This window comes from Scophthalmus maximus, chromosome 18, assembly GCF_022379125.1.
Source record: "Scophthalmus maximus strain ysfricsl-2021 chromosome 18, ASM2237912v1, whole genome shotgun sequence".
Taxonomy (NCBI): Eukaryota; Metazoa; Chordata; class Actinopteri; order Pleuronectiformes; family Scophthalmidae; genus Scophthalmus; species Scophthalmus maximus.
The window spans coordinates 14,938,565-14,960,075 of NC_061532.1; the positions used below are offsets into that span (position 1 = coordinate 14,938,565).

Sequence of the window (21,511 nt, forward strand, 5' to 3'; positions counted from 1 at the left end):
GCTGTTGTTGGATGTGTTAGTTGAAAGAGTAATGGGATAACTAAAACGGTCACAGAGGCGTCTCGTATTTCTTGACCCATTTATCTTCCTCCTGTGTGTTGGAACACTCGGAAATATTACTATTTTTCACCATCCACCCAACCATTTCTTTTTTTATTTGGCATGTTGCATTTTGCCCTATAAAGATATAATTTGTAACTTAATTATGATTTTGCCCAGAAAAATTTGATCTTACTTGACTTTTTTATGTAGGAGTACTCTCTCATCATTGGAATGTAAGATGTTCAATTAATTTTGACCAAAATCCTTACATTGTATTTCTGTTCCATAGCTGCTGACCAACCACTATGAGCAGAACTGGAAGTACTACTGCCTGCCGTCTGGTATGGGCATCTTTGGCACAGCCTCTGAGGAGGAGCTGCTCCTCACCAAGAAACTATTCTGGGGAATCTTTGACTCCCTTTCTCAGAAGGTACAACCAGAAAACCACGTTCTTCGGAATATTTATCAGCCGACAGTCTGTGCATGGACCAGAAATTCCGAATAGCTGGTATACCTCTCTGTATTTTCTGTAGCTATTCTTTTGTGTCTGTCCTTTTCCATTTCTGAGATAACATCTCAAGTGTCGGGAGACAAGGCATTTTTTCTTATATGCCTCTCTGTTGCATAACAAAATGTAGTGGTAATCTCGTGGTTTTTGCTCTCATAAAGCTTTCCCCTGTCTGCTGCTGTTTTTCATGTTCAGTTTTCTGAAAATCTTGACACCAGAGTGCGCATCTCCGGAGAGCAAAGTTCTTGTTAGTCAGAGGTAGTGAAGCGAAACCTCAATGAAGTGAGCAGTGCAGCTGAGGCGAATCCAAAAAAACTGATGAATCATTTATCAGTCTGTGATAGTCTGTCACTTGGTGCAGACTTTTCCAGCTTTCTGTCTTTTAATTTCCCCACATTTTTTTTCTTTCCCTGGCTTGCTCCACTCAATCTAATGATGTAAACAGACATGTCTGTTTCGGTCCCTTGTGTGTAGAAATATGATGCTGAACTTTTCAAAATGGCCAAGTCATGCCTGTGTGCCATCGCCGGAGCCCTGCCTCCTGACTTTGTGGATGTCAGTCTTGGGGCAACACTGGAGAAACAGGCATCAGTGGATGCACAAGGCAACTTTGACCCCAAACCCATCAACACTGCCAAGTGAGTGGTCAGGAAAAGTAGCTACTGTCTAAGAATCAAGGAGATATAATATTCAAGCAAGAAAATGTACTAATGTTTAAACATTATCTCTACTTTCCAGCATCTCCCTTCCTGAAAAACTTGAGTACATTGCCAACAAATATGCAGAGCATTCCCATGACAAGTGGTCTTCGGAGAAGGTTAGTCCGACTATGGAAGGTTCAGTACAAAATACTATGAAATAATAACCTGTAATTGTTTTTATCTTGTATGGTACAGTAGCATGCACTGGCCAGTCGGGAACGCAGAGTATTTTAGTATTTATATGACTGGTTTTGTATAACTGAACTGAATGCACCCAACTACATGACCTACAACTAACTTCTGTTCCAGGTATCAGCGGGCTGGAAACATGGAGACATTATGGACGAGCAGACTAAAACACATCCACTGCTGAAACCTTACAAATCACTGAGTGAGAAGGTACATGCACACTGGTCACTAGAGAAAATAAGTATTTTTATTACCTCCAAAATGTTGGCTAGATCATCTTTTGCGAGTGGATAAAAGTTTTAGTTATAAAAACGACTTCTCTCAGTTGCAAAGTTGTTGTGGAGACTAATGGGCCAATGCCAGAGTGGCAAAGTTTTTTCCATAGAACCAATACATGTGAGAAAAATCGACAGAATGAAACTTACTTACTTACCTAATGTGACTTTCATGTGTTGAACTGTCACAGCTGGGGAGGACACAGGCCTGCATGGATTTGACAAGAGGTGACAAAAGTCAAACTGCTGTGTGTGTGTGTTCATTATGTAGGAGAGAGAAACATACCGCTGGCCAGTGAAGGAGTCGTTGAAGAGCATGTTGGCTATGAGCTGGGACATTGAGAGGACCAAGGAGGGAGAAGCCATGTTCCAGCAACGAGAGAGCGAAAAACAACAAAAGATCTCAGAGACTGAGGTGATAATACTTTTAACCAGGATTATAATATTTTTGTCACAAATGTTTTCTTTGTAATAGCCATTTACAAATTCATTAATTGACATTATTCACAAGTGTGAATGTGTTTTGATCATCAGTGTTTTGATCATCCTCAGCTTCTGCTGTGGTGTTTTTGAACTGTGCAGAGATGGCAAAAAATGGATTACGGAAACCCAGTAATAAATAAATGTGGGCACAAAACAAATAGCTTGAATCAATAATTATCTCATTTAAACCTCTACTTCAATATGTCATGAAATATGTTTTTCTTTCTGTAATCATTTGGCCACATAAATACAAAAAAACATCACTGTTGCTTTGGACTGAGAAGTAGCTGCTGCAGTTTTAACTTAAAGGATTTTACTCAGAGATTTTTCAGAATATATATATCTTTCTTTCTTTTTTCCCAGATCAATGTCACCTTCCAGTGTGTGTTGCAAAAGTTCCAAAGAGCAAAAGTCCTGTCTAAAATATGATTCACAACAGATACATTCTAAGTTCTAAGACTTTCTCTGTCTGACTTTGTAGGTTAATGGATTCTGTCCTGCTCCGATGGACCTGCATAATGCCACTTTGTCTAGAGAGTTACAGGTTGGTTTATATTTGACTCATAATACGATTCGTCACATAGGAAAATGTTAAAAATGTGGTGGTACTTCAATTTTGGTGTCTTACAGGGCATGGTGGAGGTGGTTGCGGAAAATTACCACAACATCTGGGCCAAGAAGAAGAAAACTGAGCTCATTAGCAAAGGTGCGCAAATGGAAAGTTTGAAAACACACTTGACTTCTTCACTCCACATCCTGGTAGAGATCTGTGTGAAATGTATGTCTTTGTCATTTGATGTGACCTTCCAGGAGGAGGGACCCATCCCCTGCTGGTTCCCTATGACACCCTGACAGCTAAAGAGAAGTACAGAGATCGAGAGAAGGCCCAGGAGCTCCTCAAGTTTCTTCAGATCAGTGGATATGCTATCACAAGGTCTCCTTTCAGCAGTTTTAAAAGTTTGATCATTATCATTCATAATTTTATTGTATGTATATATTTACAGCATCTTGAAGATAAACATTTAAATTACAGCCTAATTATTTTTCTTTACATTGACTTCATTGTTGGTTGTGTGAAAGAAAAATCATTTCTGATCTTTTCATGTCACAGAGGTCTGAAGGATATGGAGCAGGAGTCGTCCATGGAGAAACGCTTTTCCTTCAAGTTCCTCAAGAGGATGCTAAAATATATCGACTCTGCCCAGGAATTTATTGCTCACCTGGGTGAGTGTGTGGCGTTTTTTTAAAAACACAGATACACTTGAGTACTAAGAGGTCCAGTGCATTGATTCAGAACTCTTCCATGACTCTGAACTTGCTGCCCAACTTTTCTCTGAATATAGAGGCGATGGCCACCAGTGGGAAGACAGACAAATCACCTCATGACCAGGAGATTAAATTCTTTGCCAAGGTCTGGAAGTCCTTTAACACCTCATGCTAATGAACCACTGAAATATTGATAATTGTATTTTACTGGTGTTGATGTGTTCGTCTCATAATAACATTTCCTCTCTCTCCAGGTTTTGCTTCCTCTGACAGATCAAACCTTTAAGAACCACTGCCTCTACTTCCTGTCCACACCCAACCAGAACCTGAGCAGCTGTGGCTGTGCCTCCAACAAAGAGAAGGAGATGGTCACCAGGTACTGTGCAAAAGAAATGGATCATCTGTGTAATCAGTTTTTTTTTCCCCATTCTCAGGGTTTTCTTGCTGTATGTAACAACCCTTCCTTTAATCTCAGTGAAGAGTACATTCCAACTTCATAGTTTCATCAAAGCTTGCCTTCCTCATGTTTTTCTTTGTTCTCTCTAAACGTTTTGCTCAATGCTTTTCCTACTTTTCTTCCTTCCTTTTCCAGCCTGTTCTGTAAGCTGGCAGCCCTTGTCAGACATAGGATTTCTCTCTTTGGTAAGGCTGATGTTGCCTCTTGTCCGTGCGCTTGTGTGCCTCTTCGAATCACCTCATATCTACAGTAAGCGTCTCTCTTACAGGCAGTGACTCAGCAATGATGGTGAGCTGTCTGCACATCCTCACTCACTCACTCGACACCAGGTAAGGAAAAGTCATGAGTACCTGATAAAGTAGACATTTCTTCTGCGTGCCTGTCCAATTAATAACACTCCCTCATCTTTTTCAGAACAGTGATGAAATCTGGCTCGGAGCTGGTCAAAGCCGGGTTCCGGACTTTCTTCGAGAACGCAGCAGAGGACCTGGAGAAGCTGCTGGAGATGCTGAAACTGGGGAAGTTCATGCAGTCCCGTGCCCAGATGAAGAGCGTCAGCCAGAGCATCAACTACGTGACTGTGGCACTGCTGCCCATCCTCACTGCCCTTTTCGAACACATCACCACATACGAGTTTGGACTGGACCTGCTGTGTGAGTTTGTATTTTCATATGCACACACCACTTTTGCAGATGCTCGTGGCAAAAACATGAAATACATGAATAAACAAATAAACAGATAAAAGAGAGTATCAAATGAGGGTCAATGCACAAGTTTATGAATATTTGTGGTGGGTTTACTGCATATTATGCCTTATATTTCCAACTTTCACTAAATAATAGAGCAAATCTTTGTCCTTGTATTAACACATACTCTGAAAATATGTTTTCTTTTTTTGATATGCATTTGATTTAGTCAGTCCACTGCACTTTACATGCCCATCATGTATTCAATTCCTACCCAGTAGAAAAACACCCTCCATCTTCAATAACAATCATTAACTCTTTGTCTTTCTCCTCGTGTCATCTTTAAGTTCTGATTATATTCACACAATTTTGATTTTCAATAGATAAATGTTTAATGTTTTTATGTTTCAGTGGATGACATGCAGCTGTCCTGCTACAGAATCCTGACGTGTTTCTACTCTCTGGGAACAGGAAAGAACGTCTTTGTGGAGAGGTACAGTAGGAGGCCAAACTTTGCAGTAGGACATAAGATGGTTTGTGCTTCTACACGTGAGCGACACTGTGTGTTTGATCATTAAGTTTAAGAGTCTTGGCAAGGATGAATACTTGCCATCGTTTTCATGCTCTATAAAAACTGGTATCAAGGGACTGTGAAATGTCAGTACATAAACTACATTATGCCTGTAAGTGTTGATTAGAATATTGATATTGAGCTTTTAAATTAACTCATGTTTGACAAATGTAGTCAGAACTTTTAGACAGATTTATAGTTGCTCATGTAGTTTCATATGCCACATTTTATACGAAACACTGTGTGTTACACGTTGAAACAGAGGTTTAGACTGTGGCCAGGTAAGATGACAACAGTATAAGTAATAATAATAATATATTGGATTTATAAAGCGCTTTTCATGTACCCAAATATAAGTGTATATTTGTAAGAAAATCTATTATAAGAAAATGGTTTAATGGCCCAAGTGAGAGGACAGAACAGAAACACTTAGTCCTGTGAAATGGCTTTTCGTTAAAACCCACAATTTTGTGTTATTATTCCCCAACTGGCAATAAAACCTCCCAAAACTGTAGTGGAAGAGAAACGTTCTCACCTGGAACAGACTCTGGCTTTAAAATAACCAGTGAGCAGGTTTGACCTTAACTTTAGATCGGCTGTCTGGTCTAAATTAATCCTGACACCATCTGGGCCGCAAAAAGCACTGTGTTGAACAGTGTCCTTACAACATCTGGTGCCTGAAAACAATGAGGGCATTTTTAACAATTTCTTGCTGGTGTGCTTATTTTTTATTCTATTTTTTTCTATATATCTATTATGTATACATTATATACATGTATTTATATTGTTGTATATTCAGGCATCTTCCTGCACTGGGGGAGAGTCTGGCAACCTTGGTGGCAGCCATGCCTGTAGCTTTCCTGGAGCCCCACCTTAACGCCCACAACCCTCTCTCTGTCTTCAACACCAAGACACCCCGAGAGAGAGCCAGTGAGTTTCCTCCTGATCCTTCTTTTAATTTGAATCGTCATATTGCTGTGAATGTACTTTACTTTTAGATTTTTGTCTCTCAGAAACTATTGATGTCTGATTTTTCTTTCTTTTCTAGTTCTCAGTATGCCGGACACAGTGGAGGAGATGTGTCCAGAGATGCCTCGTCTTGATAGACTCCTGAAAGATGTCAATGAGGTCTCCGGGTCTGGTGCTCGATACAGCGACATGCCACAGGTCTGAGGGGTTGATGGGATAATTGAATGTTTACACACTGCTGCATGTCTGAGGCGGCTGGAACCACCAAAAGGTTCACTACATTATCTGCCAATTGATTTGCATTGGATGTGGAGGATCCAGAGTTTTGGGATCATAGCTCAGCCTCTTTTTCATCAGTCTTGACCTAACTCTTTATGCCTCTCTGCTAACAACATCTGTGGCTGGAGGCATTATATTTTCTTGTATACAGGATATATCAGGAACACCTGGGGGTAATTTCAGTACATCGGGCACTGTGACCTCACAAACCCATTTTTGGCCAAAACCCAAGAATGAATATGCTGTTTATGACACAGCTTCACATAAATGTCTTATAGGATAAAATGATGACAGTTTATATCCAAAGAGTCGAATGTCAACTTCACTGCGACATCATTACGCCCTGAAAAAAACAACACTTTATCCCATTATCCGACACCATAACTCAGAAAGTAGATTGCTACTGTATTTTATGTGATTTGAGCCAAAGGCTGAGTCGTACAATGGCAAGGCAGTAATTCTAATCCTTCACCTTCTACTTGTGGTGTTATCTTTGTAAAATAATAACTTATTCATGGGGATGTAATTAATTTTTTTTGCAATGAGAAATTTGGAATATAGAAACATTTAGAGACACAATTTGTGCACGTAAAAGTGGAATATATCATGGTATGAATGCAAAATTTAAATCTACATTTATAAATGTACATATGTATACTCTATTTTATAAATTCAAACCTAAATAGCATATTCTGTTCAACTAAAAAGGTGATTTTAAATTGTAGAACAAAAGTTACACAGATGAGTACAAGGATCATATTAGAAATCATTAGTGTGTTGCCTTATGGAGATGTGAATTAACTTGCAAAACAAGTACACATATTGTATTTTGTTACCTGAAAATCAATTAATTAGGATGTTATTGTACATATATATTTATAATGTCAATGATCAGTTCTTCTTTGATCCATACCTTCTGTCATCCAGACATGTAACCCTCAGTGTGTCTGCCCTGCAGGTCATTGAGGTGATCCTCCCCATGCTGTGTAACTACCTCTCCTACTGGTGGGAGAAAGGTCTGGAGAACTCTCCTCCAGAGGCCCAGTGCTGCACCATGGTGACCTCTGAACACCTCAGCATGATCCTGGGAAATATCCTCAGGATTCTCAACAACAACCTGGGCATTGACGACGCGCCCTGGATGAAGAGGATTGCAGGTGGGCGACTCAAGTAGCTGAAATCCGATCTGGCAGAGTCAGAGATTGTAATGAGTTATTTGGGGTACTTTGGCGTCTTTAAAACTCAGACTGCAAATCCATCCAGACAACTGATTTAAAATTTAAAGCATCTGTCACTCATTTATCGTATTGTCTCTGTCTCCAGTCTACTCTCAGCCAATCATCTGCAAGGCTGGAGCAGATCTGCTGAGAACCCACTTCCTGCCCACACTGGACAAATTAAAGAAGAAGACGGTGAAGGTGAGATCTTAAAACACACTGTACAAGTTATAACAGTTTTGACTTTGTATTCACTGCTCAATGGTACCTGTGGTTAAACTTGAATTTTCGCAGACGCCATTGAACCTTTAGTCTATTTATGAAGCAACCTGGAGCTAATCAGAGAACATTATGTTGTTGTTACACTTGCTGAAAGAGGTCGCAGAGATGGGATCATCGCCACGTGGTTGGATGGGGTGGTGTTGGTGTGTGAGGACATTTAATCCACTGAATTGATTGCCAAAGCTGAACTGTTGATGTGCTGCAAACATAGGTCGTGGCTGAGGAGGAGCTGCTGAAGGCCGACAGTAAAGGTGACAACCAGGAGGCCGAGCTGCTCATCCTGGATGAGTTTGCTGTGCTCTGCAGGGACCTCTACGCCTTCTACCCCATGCTCATCGGCTACGTGGATATCAACAGGTACGATACAGACTTAGCTAAAGGGGATTTTTATTTAAGGAGGATTTTGATTGGTGTTCATTGGGGAGTTTTTATGTATACAACAGATGTAGACTGTTGATGTGATGATGCTTGAATATGATAATTAAATCCGGGAAATAAGTAATTATTTTTCATGCATTATAATTGTTTAATGTATTGTCACTTTTTCCTCCACAGATGTAACATGGCTTGTTCTTGAACAACTAATTTGTCCTTGATTTCTGTTTTTCCTCCACTCCAGGTCTCGGTGGTTGAAAGAGCCTGACGCCTACTCCACTGAGCTCTTCAGGATGGTGGCTGAGATCTTTATCCTCTGGTGCAAGTCCCATGTACGTTTCACTGTTTAATCTATTATTCATATCACAATATGGCGTTTGATATTGGTCTTGAGGGTTTGTTTCCTAATTCATCTTTTTGCTCTCTGTCCTCGTAATGCAGAACTTTAAGCGTGAGGAGCAAAACTTTGTGGTTCAGAATGAGATCAACAATTTGGGCTTCCTGACTGGAGAAGGCAAGACGAAGATGTGCAAGGTAAAGATGTGGGATAATACTCTCTTTTTCACTCACGCACACACAGGTTGTGGGCCAGTACAATAATACAACATTTTACATATTTTCCTTTTTTTTTCAATTGACAATAAATCCTATAATAAGATCAACACCAAAAATGAATGTGTCCAAACTATTAAAAACACTACAATTAGCCAGTCAAGGCAATGTAGCTCACAGGCCTTCCAAGAATTACTCTTTCCCTTTGGGGGTGGTTGTCTTAACTTTGGATGAAACTGTCCGGCTGTCGTGAACCCAGGAGATGGGGCCGACTACATCTCAGTCCCCTCTGGGTTTAATTAGGATTTATCTCACTTCTCTCCTGTTCTCCTCACCACTATGTCAGCACTTCCTGTGTAGATCCCCAACTGTTCCTGGTCTTCAGACACGCTGCTTATGAAAGGAAAACGTCCCTATAAGCAATTTTCCTGTGTTTTGTGCTGAACAAGTTGAATATGAGTTTGCACCCTCTTAAATTCTACAAAAAATTGTTGGTATTTGTCATGGAACAGTCAGATAATTTATCTGGATGTAGAAAGTGTTTTTGCTTCAGCAGCTGCTCAACTGCCTGTCACTGTGAGACCTTGTTGTCTATTTGTTTTGGCAGTGCTGCGTACCTTATTTATTTGCACTCTTTGGGTGTTTTGACGTGATCGATCACAGTGGAGGAAAAAGTCCTGTAGCTCTCCATCCTGGAAAACTGCTTTGTCACAGATTTACTGTGTGGTAAAGCAGTTTGGAATGTGATTTATCTTAGCCAGTGTTTTAAAGGCTAAACATACTTTCTGAACCCTGATAGCATAATCGTATCATAGACAACGGTGCCTGTTATGTTATTTCAAATTGAACTTGATGACTTGAACTGTCTAAATGCTGCGTGATTGGTAGAGGCAGGACTTAAGTGGACTAAATTTGAAGGAGAAGTAGCTGGGTTATTTTTTAAACCACAGTGATGATGTAGTCGAATAACCCTTTATTGTGTGTCTCTTTAGTCAGGTGGGGACCAGGAGAGGAAACACAAGCGTCGTCGTGGTGAATACTACTCCATCCAGACCTCACTGATCGTCGCTGCCTTGAAGAAGATGCTGCCCATCGGCCTCAACATGTGCACCCCGGGCGACCAGGAGCTCATCTCTTTGGCCAAGATACGCTACAGCCTGGTAAGCTGAAGGAATGTTAGCTGGTAGAAAGGATTTGGATTTTGAACACAATTATTGTTTAACTTCATAGTGATAATTGGTTATTTTTTTTGTGCAACTTCTCTGCATTACAGAGACCTTAGCTTTTATTTCATCATGTTATCCAGAAGGAGTTAAACTAGATTAAGAAGGACCCTAGTCCTGATACAATTAAAACCTTTACCAACTTAAATTAATTTTCTGATGTAATAATAAATAAATGAATACAATACTTAATACAATACTTCATTGCATTGTATCTATTATGATGAATACCCTTCCCTTCATAGAAAGACACAGATGACGAGGTGAAGGAGCACTTGCGTCAGAATCTCCATCTCCAGGACAAGGTAAGTCATAAAGGATGTTTTAGCATTGTGAATGTATAATGTGCTGTAGTTTATTTATTCATTTTATTTGTTACTGTGTTGCAGTCTGACGACCCAGCGGTCCAGTGGCAGTTGGATCTGTACAAGGACGTGGTGGTGAAGAGCGAGGAACCAGCAAACCCAGAACACACGGTGGACCGAGTCCAGAGCATCTCTGCTGCCGTTTTCCACCTGGAGCAGGTAAAAACCCAACTTTCAATGAACATGAAAAATGTGGTAGCACGTCAAATGTATTTGTATTACGGATGAAGTGGTGAAAGATTTTGTTGATTGTTTAATTAATTTGCCAATTTTAGCTTCTCAAATGTGAAGATTTGCTGCTTTTGTCTGTACTTTTATAATTTTCGACTTCGTGAAAACCCTCTGGGCAAACATGACATGAACTGAAAAACTACATGGCAAAAAGTGACAGATTAGTACGGTTCTGAACTTATTTGTAATATCTTCGTCCCCAAGGTCGAGCAGCCTCTGAGGAACAAGAAGTGTGTGTGGCACAAGCTGCTGTCCAAACAGCGTAAACGTGCTGTGGTGGCTTGTTTCCGTATGGCTCCACTGTATAATCTACCCAGGTGAGGTTTTTTTTTTTTTTTTCTCCCTCCTTTTTCCTCCTAGAATTGATATACAATGTCAATAATTAAAGACATTGACATTTTCTATTTAAACAGCCCAGTTAGAACATTGCTTTGTCTCAATCTAACCGTATATAACAAGAAATCACCAAGTAGCCGCGGGGTATGGGGCATTTTCTGTTAATTGTGTGCCCACGTAAACCCATCATCTTGTCCCTAACGACATTCTCTCCTCTGTGTTGTTGTTTTTTTTTTGCATAACACTACCTCATCTCCCTCAGATACAAAAATAATAATTACTTCCTCAATGGCTATCGGGAGGTTTGGCTGGAAAGGGCATTCAAAGCCTCCAGCTTTGACCGCCTGTTCTCCTTGCTGACGGTAAAGTGAAACTACGGGGCGAATGCTTCATCTGTTCAAACCCACCCCCCCTCTTCATCCACCAGGCTGTGGACCGATCTCTGCCTAGCAAACAGTTGTTTCTGCACTGTTGATTCTGATTGGTCAGCTAGTATGAGCCCAAGAATTGATGGAAACAAACTGATTTGGAAAGTGGAAACGCCCTGCGAGCTGCAGGCCTCTGTTTCCTTCAGGTGAACCTTTAAAGAAGGAATGAAGAAAGGAAAGAAGACAAAAAGAAAGAAAGCAATCTATTAAATACAGTCTTGACTTGGATAAGTTTGGCTGCTTGTTTTATAACATGTTTAGTTAGAGTAAATTATAAAAAGTCGTTTTGTCATTTTGCTTCCTGCTATTATTGATGATTTTTTTTATTTATCTGCCATTTTGCCAAAGGTTATGCAGTTTTTTAACACATCTGTGTGAGAAAAATATCAAAAAGAAAATAGTTGTTTCACAGATCTGCTGACGTGTTGGAAAACTGCATATCCCCCCTAAAGTGTGCATGCTCTAATGAATTTTACAAACCTGACGGAAGTAACTGCAGTTACCGAATGTGACCAGTCAGAAGAGCCAGTGGGTCCCGCATTGACCAATCACCACCCTGCCTGAAATGCACTTCCTGTAACCCCTTCCTCCCCCCTACATCTCTCCTTCCTGTTTCCTCCAAAAACTCACCAGAACCCGCCCTAATGCCACTGTACCTCCCTCCCCACTCCCCTCCATTCCTCCCCACCTCCCCTCACCTCCCCCTTCCCCAGGCATCGCGCTATCAACTTCTTCATCCCGGCCTATCAGAGACTTTGGATAGAGGCAGAGGAGTACTCCTTTGAGGAGAAGCTAGTTCAGGATCTGGCAGTAAGTACTGGGCCCGCCTTGCCCTCGCCCCACGTGCCCTGCGTTGGCACCCCTCTGCCAGTCCTGTCTGCCGAATGCTTCTTTAGCTCAGCGCCTGTCGAGCCTTGGGAGCACACCCGGGTGGGGAGCGCCCCCAAAGCGCCCAGGGGTTCCCGCTCTAGGCGTGCAAAACCCTTCAAACAGCGATCCGTCAGGGGTCAGAGGCTGCATGACCAACTCAAGAGACACAGAGCCAGCTCCGGCGCTCACAGCTCTAGAAAAGCAGGCTTTGCCTTTCTGACAGCAGTGGTAAGGAGGGCCGTTCACTACAGTAGGAGACTGTCACTAGCTGTTTGGCTGTCAGATCTGGATCCAACCCATCAGTTGTCGTGCGCTGTCCTCTGTAAGTCTGTAGTGTGAGTGTGAAGGTGACGTTACAGTACGTTTTGTGGCCGTGACGTCAGTGGCATGCTCGCGTAGTCATGTGAAGACCACGTTTCATATTAGATCTTTGTATTCAGGTGTGCAGCAAATTCATCAAAAACTGTGCCATTGAACAAGATTAAAAGGATGGCTTTAGATATAGTAACACAATAATCAGATGTACTGTTCTTGTGGGGAAGATTATTTTACTCTTATTTGACTTTTATTTTTATTCTACGACCCGTCAGATTAGTTTGGCCCCTCGGACAGTAGCTGTGATAGTCCCTCAATGTCTGACTCCTTCACTGTCAGGATCATTATCCATGTTCAGTCATATCACCCAGTGGCTTACTGCTTGCTAACATGCATGTACAGTATTTGAGAGCTGGTTCCAATTTTGTTTCATCCTACACTCGTGACCTCCTGGTCCTGCCCTCTCCACGGATCACCGCGTGACAACAAAAACTCATCTGCATGCTGGTACTAGTTGAATGACTAATTTCAGTATTTTTTGATGACTGGGCACAATTATCGGTGAGTTTGTGAATATTAAGAAGAAGAAAAAATGTTGATGAATTGAAGCTATTGGTCCTAAGGGTTAAAACCTGTGGCCTCCTGCAGAAAACCCCCATGAAGATTGTGGAGGAGGAGGAAGAGGAGGTGGCTGACATCCAGCCCGACCCTCTTCATCAGCTCATTCTCCACTTCAGCCACAACGCACTGACAGAGAGAAGGTGGGAGAGTCTGTTACAGCGAGCATGCATTTAGAATTCTACGTTTTCGAGTAAAGTAAAGTACAACAATACACAAAGTGTAATGTGGTGTGACTTCACTTTTCTTTACAGTCACTTGGAACAAGATCCTTTGTATATTGCATATGCAGACATGATGGCAAAGGTATTGGACTCTTACGTTATTTTCATCAATTAATAATTCTGGTAAAACTCTTGGTAAATTAAATTAAACTTGAGCTCTGAATTTCTACCCTTGTGTCTGCAGAGCTGTGCGGAGGACGAGGAGGAGGAAGAGGAGGAAGGGAAAGAAAAGACATTTGAGGTACTCGCGTTCACTAATAGGTCTTTGTAGTGATTCAAACACACTGTGGAAAAAATGGCCCTTTTTTCCCCCAATTACTCTACATCTGTGTGTGTCCGTGTGTTGGTTTTCAGGAAAAGGAGATGGAGAAGCAGAAGATCCTGTATCAGCAGGCGAGGCTGCATGCGCGTGGGGCAGCGGAGATGGTGTTGCAGATGATCAGCGCCAGTAAAGGTGATAATTATCTGACCATTTGTCATCCACTCAGCTACACTGCCATTTTACTTTACTTGTGTCCACCATTATCCTTTAAAGGGATTGATTGTTTGATCTTTACGCTCTTTATCAAGCACTTCAAGCTGATGAGTGGCCTTCACTGTAATGTTGGATTCCAACCACCCTTGAAATCCAGACATGGAGTTTTTTTTTTTCTTCAGCCACGGCTCAAAATCCTAAAACATTGTAATTTTTTTACGATTGCCACCTCAAAGGTTTCCTTGAGGTCAAAATTGATATTTTGACAATGATAAAATGCTGTTGGAAACTTTCCATTGACAATAATTGAATGTCACAATTAGGCCAATCCACAATTTAAAAATATACATATTGATAATAGTATAAAAAATCCTGATTGATAAAACATTTTTTTTTGCATAACCTTATGAATTACTGCATCACTGTTGCCGTCTCCCTTGTTCTTTATGTTCCAAGTTTGAAAATGATTCTTCTGTCATCAGGTCGTCTTGGCCCCATGGTGACCTGCACCCTCAAACTGGGAATCTCCATCCTAAATGGAGGCAACGTGAAAGTTCAGCAGGTCAGAAAACGCAGCTGAATAATTTTATATTGATTCATTCATCCTTCTAATTTTTCTCTCCTATATCTCAATAATATCTAGGCTGGGGAAGCATGTGATGTTTTATAGCTTTTCATCTCTTTTATTGCAGAAAATGCTCAATTACCTGAAAGAGAAAAGAGATGCAGGATTTTTCAAGAGTCTCTCAGGATTGATGCAGTCATGCAGGTGCTGTGATGTCACTGTCTCTGTGCTGCAAGAACCAGAAATCTGTGCAGACGTGAAGTGCTTTTATTTTACTCATGAATTTTTTTCATCAGTGTCCTGGACTTGAATGCATTTGAGAGGCAGAACAAAGCAGAAGGTCTTGGCATGGTGACAGAGGAAGGGTCAAGTAAGTGAAGAGCAGTCTTATTAGATATTCAACCTGCTTTCTCTTAGACTTATGAGCTCTACTTTTTTTAATCTACTTAATAGTAATTTTAACATAATTTTGTCCTGACGTTCAGTACCTTCCTGTTGGAACCCCTGATTTTACTCTTGGTCAGGAAACAAAAAAAACTATTCAACCATTATCCCTTCGCAATGCTAATGCTGAACCATGACAACTTTATAACCCCAGTGTCAAAGCTGTTATTAAATGCTAGTTCCTAATAAGTAGAGTCTGTATGTCCTCAGTAGTTAGAAGAATCAAAATTGCATTGCTATTATTAATGTGAATTTTGATTCTTAAAAAACAGTTTGCTGCTTGTGCTACAGTCTTGAGGTCACCGAAGTCGTCAGTGTGGTGTCTTTAATGTTGTCTTCTGTAGTCAACGAGGCAGGAATCAGCCTGAAATATTATGAAATGCCATAATCAAGCTTTTCCAGGGATTTAGCAACGATAGCTTAGCCTTCTGTCAATTTCTAATGTTAGGGGGCGTGAGGGTTTATGTCCAATCGTCAGAACAAAGTCACAGACAACATGGTCCAGCATTAATACCAGAGCTTCTATCTCAACACAAACACTCACCCGACGCTTTTCACATCAAACAATGTCCGACGTCTTTTCATCATTCAGCCCTAAACATTTCAACGAGTTCTGTGTATAACAATTCACTTGTTACTACCCGTGTCTCTTTTACCGTTCTGAAAGTTTCACCTTGACTTAATTCTGATTTGATAACTCATCTCATTAGATGTAACATAGACACAACCCAGGCCTATAATTTCTCCCCTGTCTAAAACAGTTTTTATTCTTTAACTGCATGACTTGGTTTTTCACTCGTAGTCGATATATATATTCATATCTCTTGTAACCCGATGTCCTCTCTTTTTGCTTATGTCTTCGTGTATTGTTTGTCTCCTTCCTGTCATTTTAAAAAACCCATCGATGGCAGTCCACACTAAGCGGGGTAAATAGAAAAATTTAGATCATGCTGATATTGCTATGCTTCCACGGTGAATGTCTCCTCCATATCTGTGGTCCATACTCCCTGCTTTATTTTGGTGCCACGCCCCCCTCCCCCCCAACATGTGTGGGACAGACATGTGCATGCCGACTGCTGGTGTACACGGACCGAGGGTCATCAGAATCCATTGCCTGTTCTTGTGTGATATTTGTTCCCATTCCCTCCATCTTAACTTACTAACGCAGTTCCTATTACTGATGCTTAAATCTGTCTTTCTAAGGCTATCAGTGCCACCTCCCAAGGGTTTGACTCAAGCTTTGTGGACTCATCCACAGCCTAAGCAAAGCTTTGTCTTGCTTTGGCCTATTTCACAAAGCTGGTTTCCATACAGATGTCTAACTTTCACATGGTTTTTATCTGCTCATAGAAATGGTTTTTTTTTTGTAGCCCTGCTGGATTATCTGGTCAAAATGAATTCTGTAACCACGTCTGTCCGCTGCTTTTTTTTCTGAAATGATTTCCGTCAACGGGCCCAATTCTGGCCTGCATGTGAAAGTTGTCAGGCCTCCTCCAGCTTATGGAAATGTCCTAGTATTTCACTGTTGTTTATTGTAAGAGCGTATTTACAAGACGCACTTTGGATTCACGTGACGTATTCACATAAAATAAATAAAGACTTAAATTAACCTCTGTGGGGTTTTTCTGCTGTATTCACCCATATGTATTTTCTCTCAAGGCTCCAAGGTGCTTCAGAATGATGAGTTTACTAAAGATCTGTTCCGGTTTTTGCAACTTCTGTGTGAGGGGCACAATGGAGGTGAGGTTACATTCATGTGTGTTTTAATCAGAAACAGGAGCATCGTTTATTTAGTGCGCTGTTTCATGAGCGAACAGTCCATAAGAGGATGAAAGGATTTGTTTCTGTCAGATTTCCAGAACTTCCTTCGAACCCAAACTGGAAACACAACCACAGTCAACATCATTATCAGCACTGTGGACTATCTGCTCCGTCTTCAGGTGTGTAAAACACACATGCAATGTCACAAACATCTACACCACATCCATCTTTATTATTTTTTATCACCTTCATTGTTATTTTTAAAGCATTCATGCCCTTAGTCGTTCATTTCATCAGTTTGTAATTCGACCCTCCTCTCTAGGAATCCATCAGTGACTTCTACTGGTACTACTCCGGCAAAGATGTCATCGATGAGACGGGAAAAATCAACTTCTCCAAGGCTTTGTTTGTAGCCAAGCAGATATTCAACTCTCTGACTGAGTATATTCAGGTGAGAAGCTGAGCCATCAGTCAGTAATTTCGAATCTGAAATATAAAAATGTATCGAATATTTAATTTCCCCCCCCCCTCTGTCACATCAACACTATGTCCTCCTCGTCCTCTCTCAGGGCCCGTGTATTGGGAACCAGCAGAGTCTTGCTCACAGCAGACTGTGGGATGCCGTCGTGGGCTTCTTGCATGTATTTGCCAACATGCAGATGAAGCTTTCTCAGGTACACTGAGCCCTGCATTCTTCTGCACATCCGACACATATTTATACAAAAAACTAAAGAGGATATATAGAGATGAACATCATTCTGTCTTATGTTTATAATATATACATATTTAAGGCTCATTTTCAAAAATGTATGTTGCTGTGCGTGTATCTGAAGAAATGGAAAACAGCTATTTACCCTCCGGGGTTTTGGGTCCACTGTGTTGAAATGCTATATTTTAAAGTGAAAAATGAATTGTCTGGTCAATTAGGCAATGCCAAAATAAAGATACCAAACATGGGCAAGTTACACGTATTTTAATGTGGTATATGAAAGTAAATTATGAATTTGTATGTAAGCAACTTTGGGTCCCAGTGAAAAGCTTTAACAACATGTCTGTATTTTAGGATGCCAGTCAAATTGAGCTGTTGAAGGAGCTGATGGATTTACAGAAGGACATGGTCGTCATGTTGCTGTCTCTGCTGGAGGGTAAGAGCCTGAGAGGGAGGGTACAAATCATCTGAGATGATTCAACTACATGTCTATATATTTTTGAGTAAAAGTACCAGAGCACATAGTGCATTTTGTGTTTGTCTTTTGTTCCTGAAATGTCGTTCCCTCCTCAGGTAATGTGGTGCATGGTACAATTGGAAAGCAGATGGTCGACACTCTGGTGGAGTCGTCCAACAATGTGGAGATGATCCTCAAGTTCTTCGACATGTTCCTCAAACTGAAGGATCTGACGACCTCCGAAAACTTCAGGGAGTACGACCCCGAGTGCAAAGGCATCATTTCAAAGAAGGAGTTCCAGAAGTCCATGGAGAGTCAGAAACAGTACAGCCAGTCTGAGATCGACTTCCTGCTCTCGTGCGCAGAGGCCGATGAGAACGATATGTTTAATTACAAGGAGTTCGTGGGGCGATTCCATGAGCCGGCCAAAGATATCGGCTTCAATGTGGCAGTGCTGCTGACCAACCTGTCGGAGCACATGCCCCACGACTCTCGACTCGCCACCTTCTTGGATCTGGCAGAGAGTGTGCTGAGCTACTTTGAACCTTACCTGGGTCGCATTGAAATCATGGGCAGTGCGAAGCGCATAGAGAGGATTTACTTTGAGATCAGCGAGTCGAGCCGCGAGCAGTGGGAGAAGCCGCAGGTCAAAGAGTCCAAGCGTCAGTTCATCTTTGACGTGGTCAATGAGGGCGGAGAGAGCGAGAAGATGGAAATGTTTGTGAATTTCTGTGAGGACACCATCTTTGAGATGCAGCTGGCCTCGCAGATCTCTGAGCCGGACGTGGTCGAACAACCCGAGGAGGAAGACGATGAGGACGGACACAGCATCCTGGAAGAGCTGGCCGCAGAGGAGGAAGGCGCCGCGGAGTCGGCCTCCGCCTTCTCCACCGCCTGTTGCTCAGTCAAGAAGAAGTTTGCGCAGGTCCGCCAAAAATGTTCCTTAAAAAACGTACGCAAGCAGTTCAGGAAAGTCATGAAACTGAGCATCAAGGAGATAATCACAGGCGTATTCTCCTTCTTCTGGATGCTCTTCACTGGCTTCTTCAAAGGAATCTACAGCCTCATCTTTGGTTTCTTCCACGTCATCTGGTCCTCCATGTTTGGCGGTGGCCTGGTGGAGGGTGCCAAGAACATTAAGGTGACGGACATCCTCGGAAACATGCCCGACCCGACCCAATTCGGCATCCACCTCGACGTGGTCGAAGGAGAGAAAGTGGAGGCCATAGAGTCATCGGGGAGTTTGGATATCACCATGGCACCGGTAGGGGAGATAGCAGAGGTGGACATGATGATGGAGATTCTGACGGGGCCTAAAAGGGAAGGAGGGAAACACGTGGAGCTCGGCCTGGGTGACGTGTCTGAGCTGAGTGCCGAAACATCCACTGCCGATCAAAAAAAGGTTTGCGGTCAAAATTAAATCACGTAATCTGTGCGATTAATGGTTTCAAACTTGCTCGTCAAACTTTTATTATCACTGCCATTCAGTCTCTCAGCTCACTGAGATGTGTAACACTCTTATGCAGAAAGCTGCTGACAAGCCCTTCGAAACCCCCGAGAGTGAACCCGAAAAAGCAGAGTGAGTAAAACTGCGAGTCAAAAAAATCATAAAATCATGCAGCTTAAAAAATGACTTTAAATTAAAAAACTATGATGACTAATACAGCACAGAGAACCAGGAGAAGGAGGACAAGCCGAAGAAGGAGGAGGCGGCTAAGGAACCGGTGACTGAGGAGAAGCCCAAGACCAGAACCAACCAGCCTAAAGAGGCCGCGCCCGCCTTCATGTCCACTGTCTTTGCGGCTCTGGACGTCTTCACGAACAAGATGCTGGTGAGCCCCGACTCTGATCTTGCATTTGGTTTTGCTTGAGACAAATTCTTCAATATAATTCTTTGGGAACTTGTAAAGAGTTCATCTGTTGGTCCCTTGTTCTCCGTACAGAACTACCTGGCTCGCAACTTCTACAACCTGCGTTTCCTGGCTCTGTTCGTGTGCTTTGCCATCAATTTCATTCTGCTCTTCTACAAGGTAAGTTCATAACCAAAATAGATCTGCAACAATTAGTTGATAAATTGATTGGCTGATCAACGGAAAATGAATCGACAACTATTTTGATAGTCAAATGCATTTTTTTATGCAAAAATGCAGAACATTTGCTTTCTCTAGTGCCTCAAATGGGATTTTATCCTTTTTGTTGTCATGCATGACAGTAAACTGAATATCTTTTGGGCTTTGGCGAAACAAAGACATTTGAAGACTTTATGCTTGGTCTGTGGGAAATTACTATAGGCCTTCACGTTGTTCTGCCATTTTATAGACAAAATAAATGATCAACTAATCAAAAAATGTAAAAGATTTTAATAATAATAAAAATATTAGATGCAGCTATTACCCTTTATTTCAATTTAACGGTTACTTACAACCAGCAATTTACTGAAAATGTAAAAGAAAAAAATAGATAGAAAAACTCCAAATGGCTCAGATATTTCATTGTATACTTGGGATACTTTACTCTTTAGGTCACTGGTGAAGTTGACGAAGAAGTCGAGGATGAAAGCAGCTGGACTGAGGACGAAGAGGCGGACGATGAGAACACACTTTTTGACATGGATGAGTTTGTGCTTCAGGAGAGCAGTGGTTACATGTTACCAGCGCTGCGCTTTTTGGCTATATTCCACACCGTCATCTCCCTCGTGTGCTTGGTCGGGTACTATTGTCTGAAGGCGGGTACATTTAGTGACATCGCATTAACAGTCTGTCTTCACTAAGCTGAGAATAATATCTTTCCACGCTGGTACCATAAAGTTATAGTTTTAGTTACACATCTTAATGTTTTTGCGTTTAGGTTCCTCTGGTGGTGTTCAAGAGGGAGAAGGAGATCGCCAGGAAGCTTGAATTTGACGGTCTCTACATTACTGAGCAGCCGTCTGACGAGGACATCAAGGGCCAGTGGGATCGACTCGTCATCAACACCCCGTGAGTTGTTTACCTGGATCATTTAACAGCCTTTGCCAAAAAAAAAAGTTCTTATCTTACACAACACTGGTAAACAGCAATAAGTCAATTAGTATCATAAAAAATCATGTTTGCTTGTTATCAGCACTCATCTCTGGATTTGGTTTAATTCAAAAATCACAAATATCGGATATCAGCTGACAGCTATTGGCAACCCAGCAGGGACAGACTTAAAAAATTTAATCTACACACTCGACAACATCTTGTAGCTAGAGATAATATCTCTTCCACAAACACAGTTCAGATCAGTGTCTTTTTTTTTTTAGTCCAGCCCTCTCATAGATGCCAGAGAAAAATGTATTTAAATAAAAACAAGACATATAAATCAATCAGTAATGAAAATACAGTCATTAGATGAAGCTTGAGTAGCAGCTATGCTTCATGTAAACTCTGACAAACACATGACATCTAAACTGTTGTTGTTTTGATGTCAGAAGAATTAAATAATCAATGGACTAATCAAAACTCTTCTTATCACAGCTGAACTAAGTCCGTACTCTCTCTGTGTGTGTGTGTGTGTGTGTGTGTGTGTGTGTGTGTGTGTGTGTGTGTGTGTGTGTGTGTGTGTGTGTGTGTGTGTGTGTGTGTGTGTGTGTGTGTGTGTGTGTGTGTGTGTGTGTG

At 41.5% G+C, this 21,511-nt stretch overlaps 1 protein-coding gene across 5 annotated transcripts in view; it reads left to right on the plus strand.

The window, feature by feature from the left end:
- Window positions 1-21,511, plus strand: part of ryr3 (ryanodine receptor 3) — a 91,564-nt gene that overhangs the window by 61,601 nt on the left and 8,452 nt on the right. For 2 of the 5 annotated variants that reach the window (XM_035616756.2, XM_047328889.1), the window contains 46 exons: window positions 332-472; window positions 1,025-1,188; window positions 1,289-1,367; window positions 1,561-1,650; window positions 1,987-2,130; window positions 2,680-2,742; window positions 2,829-2,904; window positions 3,009-3,132; window positions 3,310-3,422; window positions 3,542-3,609; window positions 3,719-3,840; window positions 4,057-4,106; window positions 4,190-4,250; window positions 4,336-4,574; window positions 5,019-5,100; window positions 5,978-6,108; window positions 6,227-6,345; window positions 7,385-7,583; window positions 7,750-7,844; window positions 8,137-8,282; window positions 8,545-8,632; window positions 8,742-8,834; window positions 9,845-10,012; window positions 10,321-10,380; window positions 10,465-10,599; window positions 10,876-10,988; window positions 12,149-12,245; window positions 13,269-13,381; window positions 13,493-13,544; window positions 13,647-13,703; window positions 13,817-13,916; window positions 14,420-14,499; window positions 14,630-14,706; window positions 14,799-14,872; window positions 15,858-15,872; window positions 16,606-16,686; window positions 16,798-16,886; window positions 17,030-17,158; window positions 17,277-17,381; window positions 17,771-17,852; window positions 17,990-19,275; window positions 19,400-19,452; window positions 19,540-19,705; window positions 19,817-19,903; window positions 20,395-20,598; window positions 20,721-20,851. In XM_035616756.2, coding sequence (XP_035472649.2) covers window positions 332-472; window positions 1,025-1,188; window positions 1,289-1,367; window positions 1,561-1,650; window positions 1,987-2,130; window positions 2,680-2,742; window positions 2,829-2,904; window positions 3,009-3,132; window positions 3,310-3,422; window positions 3,542-3,609; window positions 3,719-3,840; window positions 4,057-4,106; window positions 4,190-4,250; window positions 4,336-4,574; window positions 5,019-5,100; window positions 5,978-6,108; window positions 6,227-6,345; window positions 7,385-7,583; window positions 7,750-7,844; window positions 8,137-8,282; window positions 8,545-8,632; window positions 8,742-8,834; window positions 9,845-10,012; window positions 10,321-10,380; window positions 10,465-10,599; window positions 10,876-10,988; window positions 12,149-12,245; window positions 13,269-13,381; window positions 13,493-13,544; window positions 13,647-13,703; window positions 13,817-13,916; window positions 14,420-14,499; window positions 14,630-14,706; window positions 14,799-14,872; window positions 15,858-15,872; window positions 16,606-16,686; window positions 16,798-16,886; window positions 17,030-17,158; window positions 17,277-17,381; window positions 17,771-17,852; window positions 17,990-19,275; window positions 19,400-19,452; window positions 19,540-19,705; window positions 19,817-19,903; window positions 20,395-20,598; window positions 20,721-20,851 — 6,041 coding nt within the window. Of the gene's footprint in view, window positions 1-331; window positions 473-1,024; window positions 1,189-1,288; window positions 1,368-1,560; window positions 1,651-1,986; window positions 2,131-2,679; window positions 2,743-2,828; window positions 2,905-3,008; window positions 3,133-3,309; window positions 3,423-3,541; window positions 3,610-3,718; window positions 3,841-4,056; window positions 4,107-4,189; window positions 4,251-4,335; window positions 4,575-5,018; window positions 5,101-5,977; window positions 6,109-6,226; window positions 6,346-7,384; window positions 7,584-7,749; window positions 7,845-8,136; window positions 8,283-8,544; window positions 8,633-8,741; window positions 8,835-9,844; window positions 10,013-10,320; window positions 10,381-10,464; window positions 10,600-10,875; window positions 10,989-12,148; window positions 12,246-13,268; window positions 13,382-13,492; window positions 13,545-13,646; window positions 13,704-13,816; window positions 13,917-14,419; window positions 14,500-14,629; window positions 14,707-14,798; window positions 14,873-15,857; window positions 15,873-16,605; window positions 16,687-16,797; window positions 16,887-17,029; window positions 17,159-17,276; window positions 17,382-17,770; window positions 17,853-17,989; window positions 19,276-19,397; window positions 19,453-19,539; window positions 19,706-19,816; window positions 19,904-20,394; window positions 20,599-20,720; window positions 20,852-21,511 lie in introns of those variants that run through there. The other 3 variants (XM_047328888.1, XM_047328891.1, XM_047328890.1) reach the window with 2 other exon arrangements.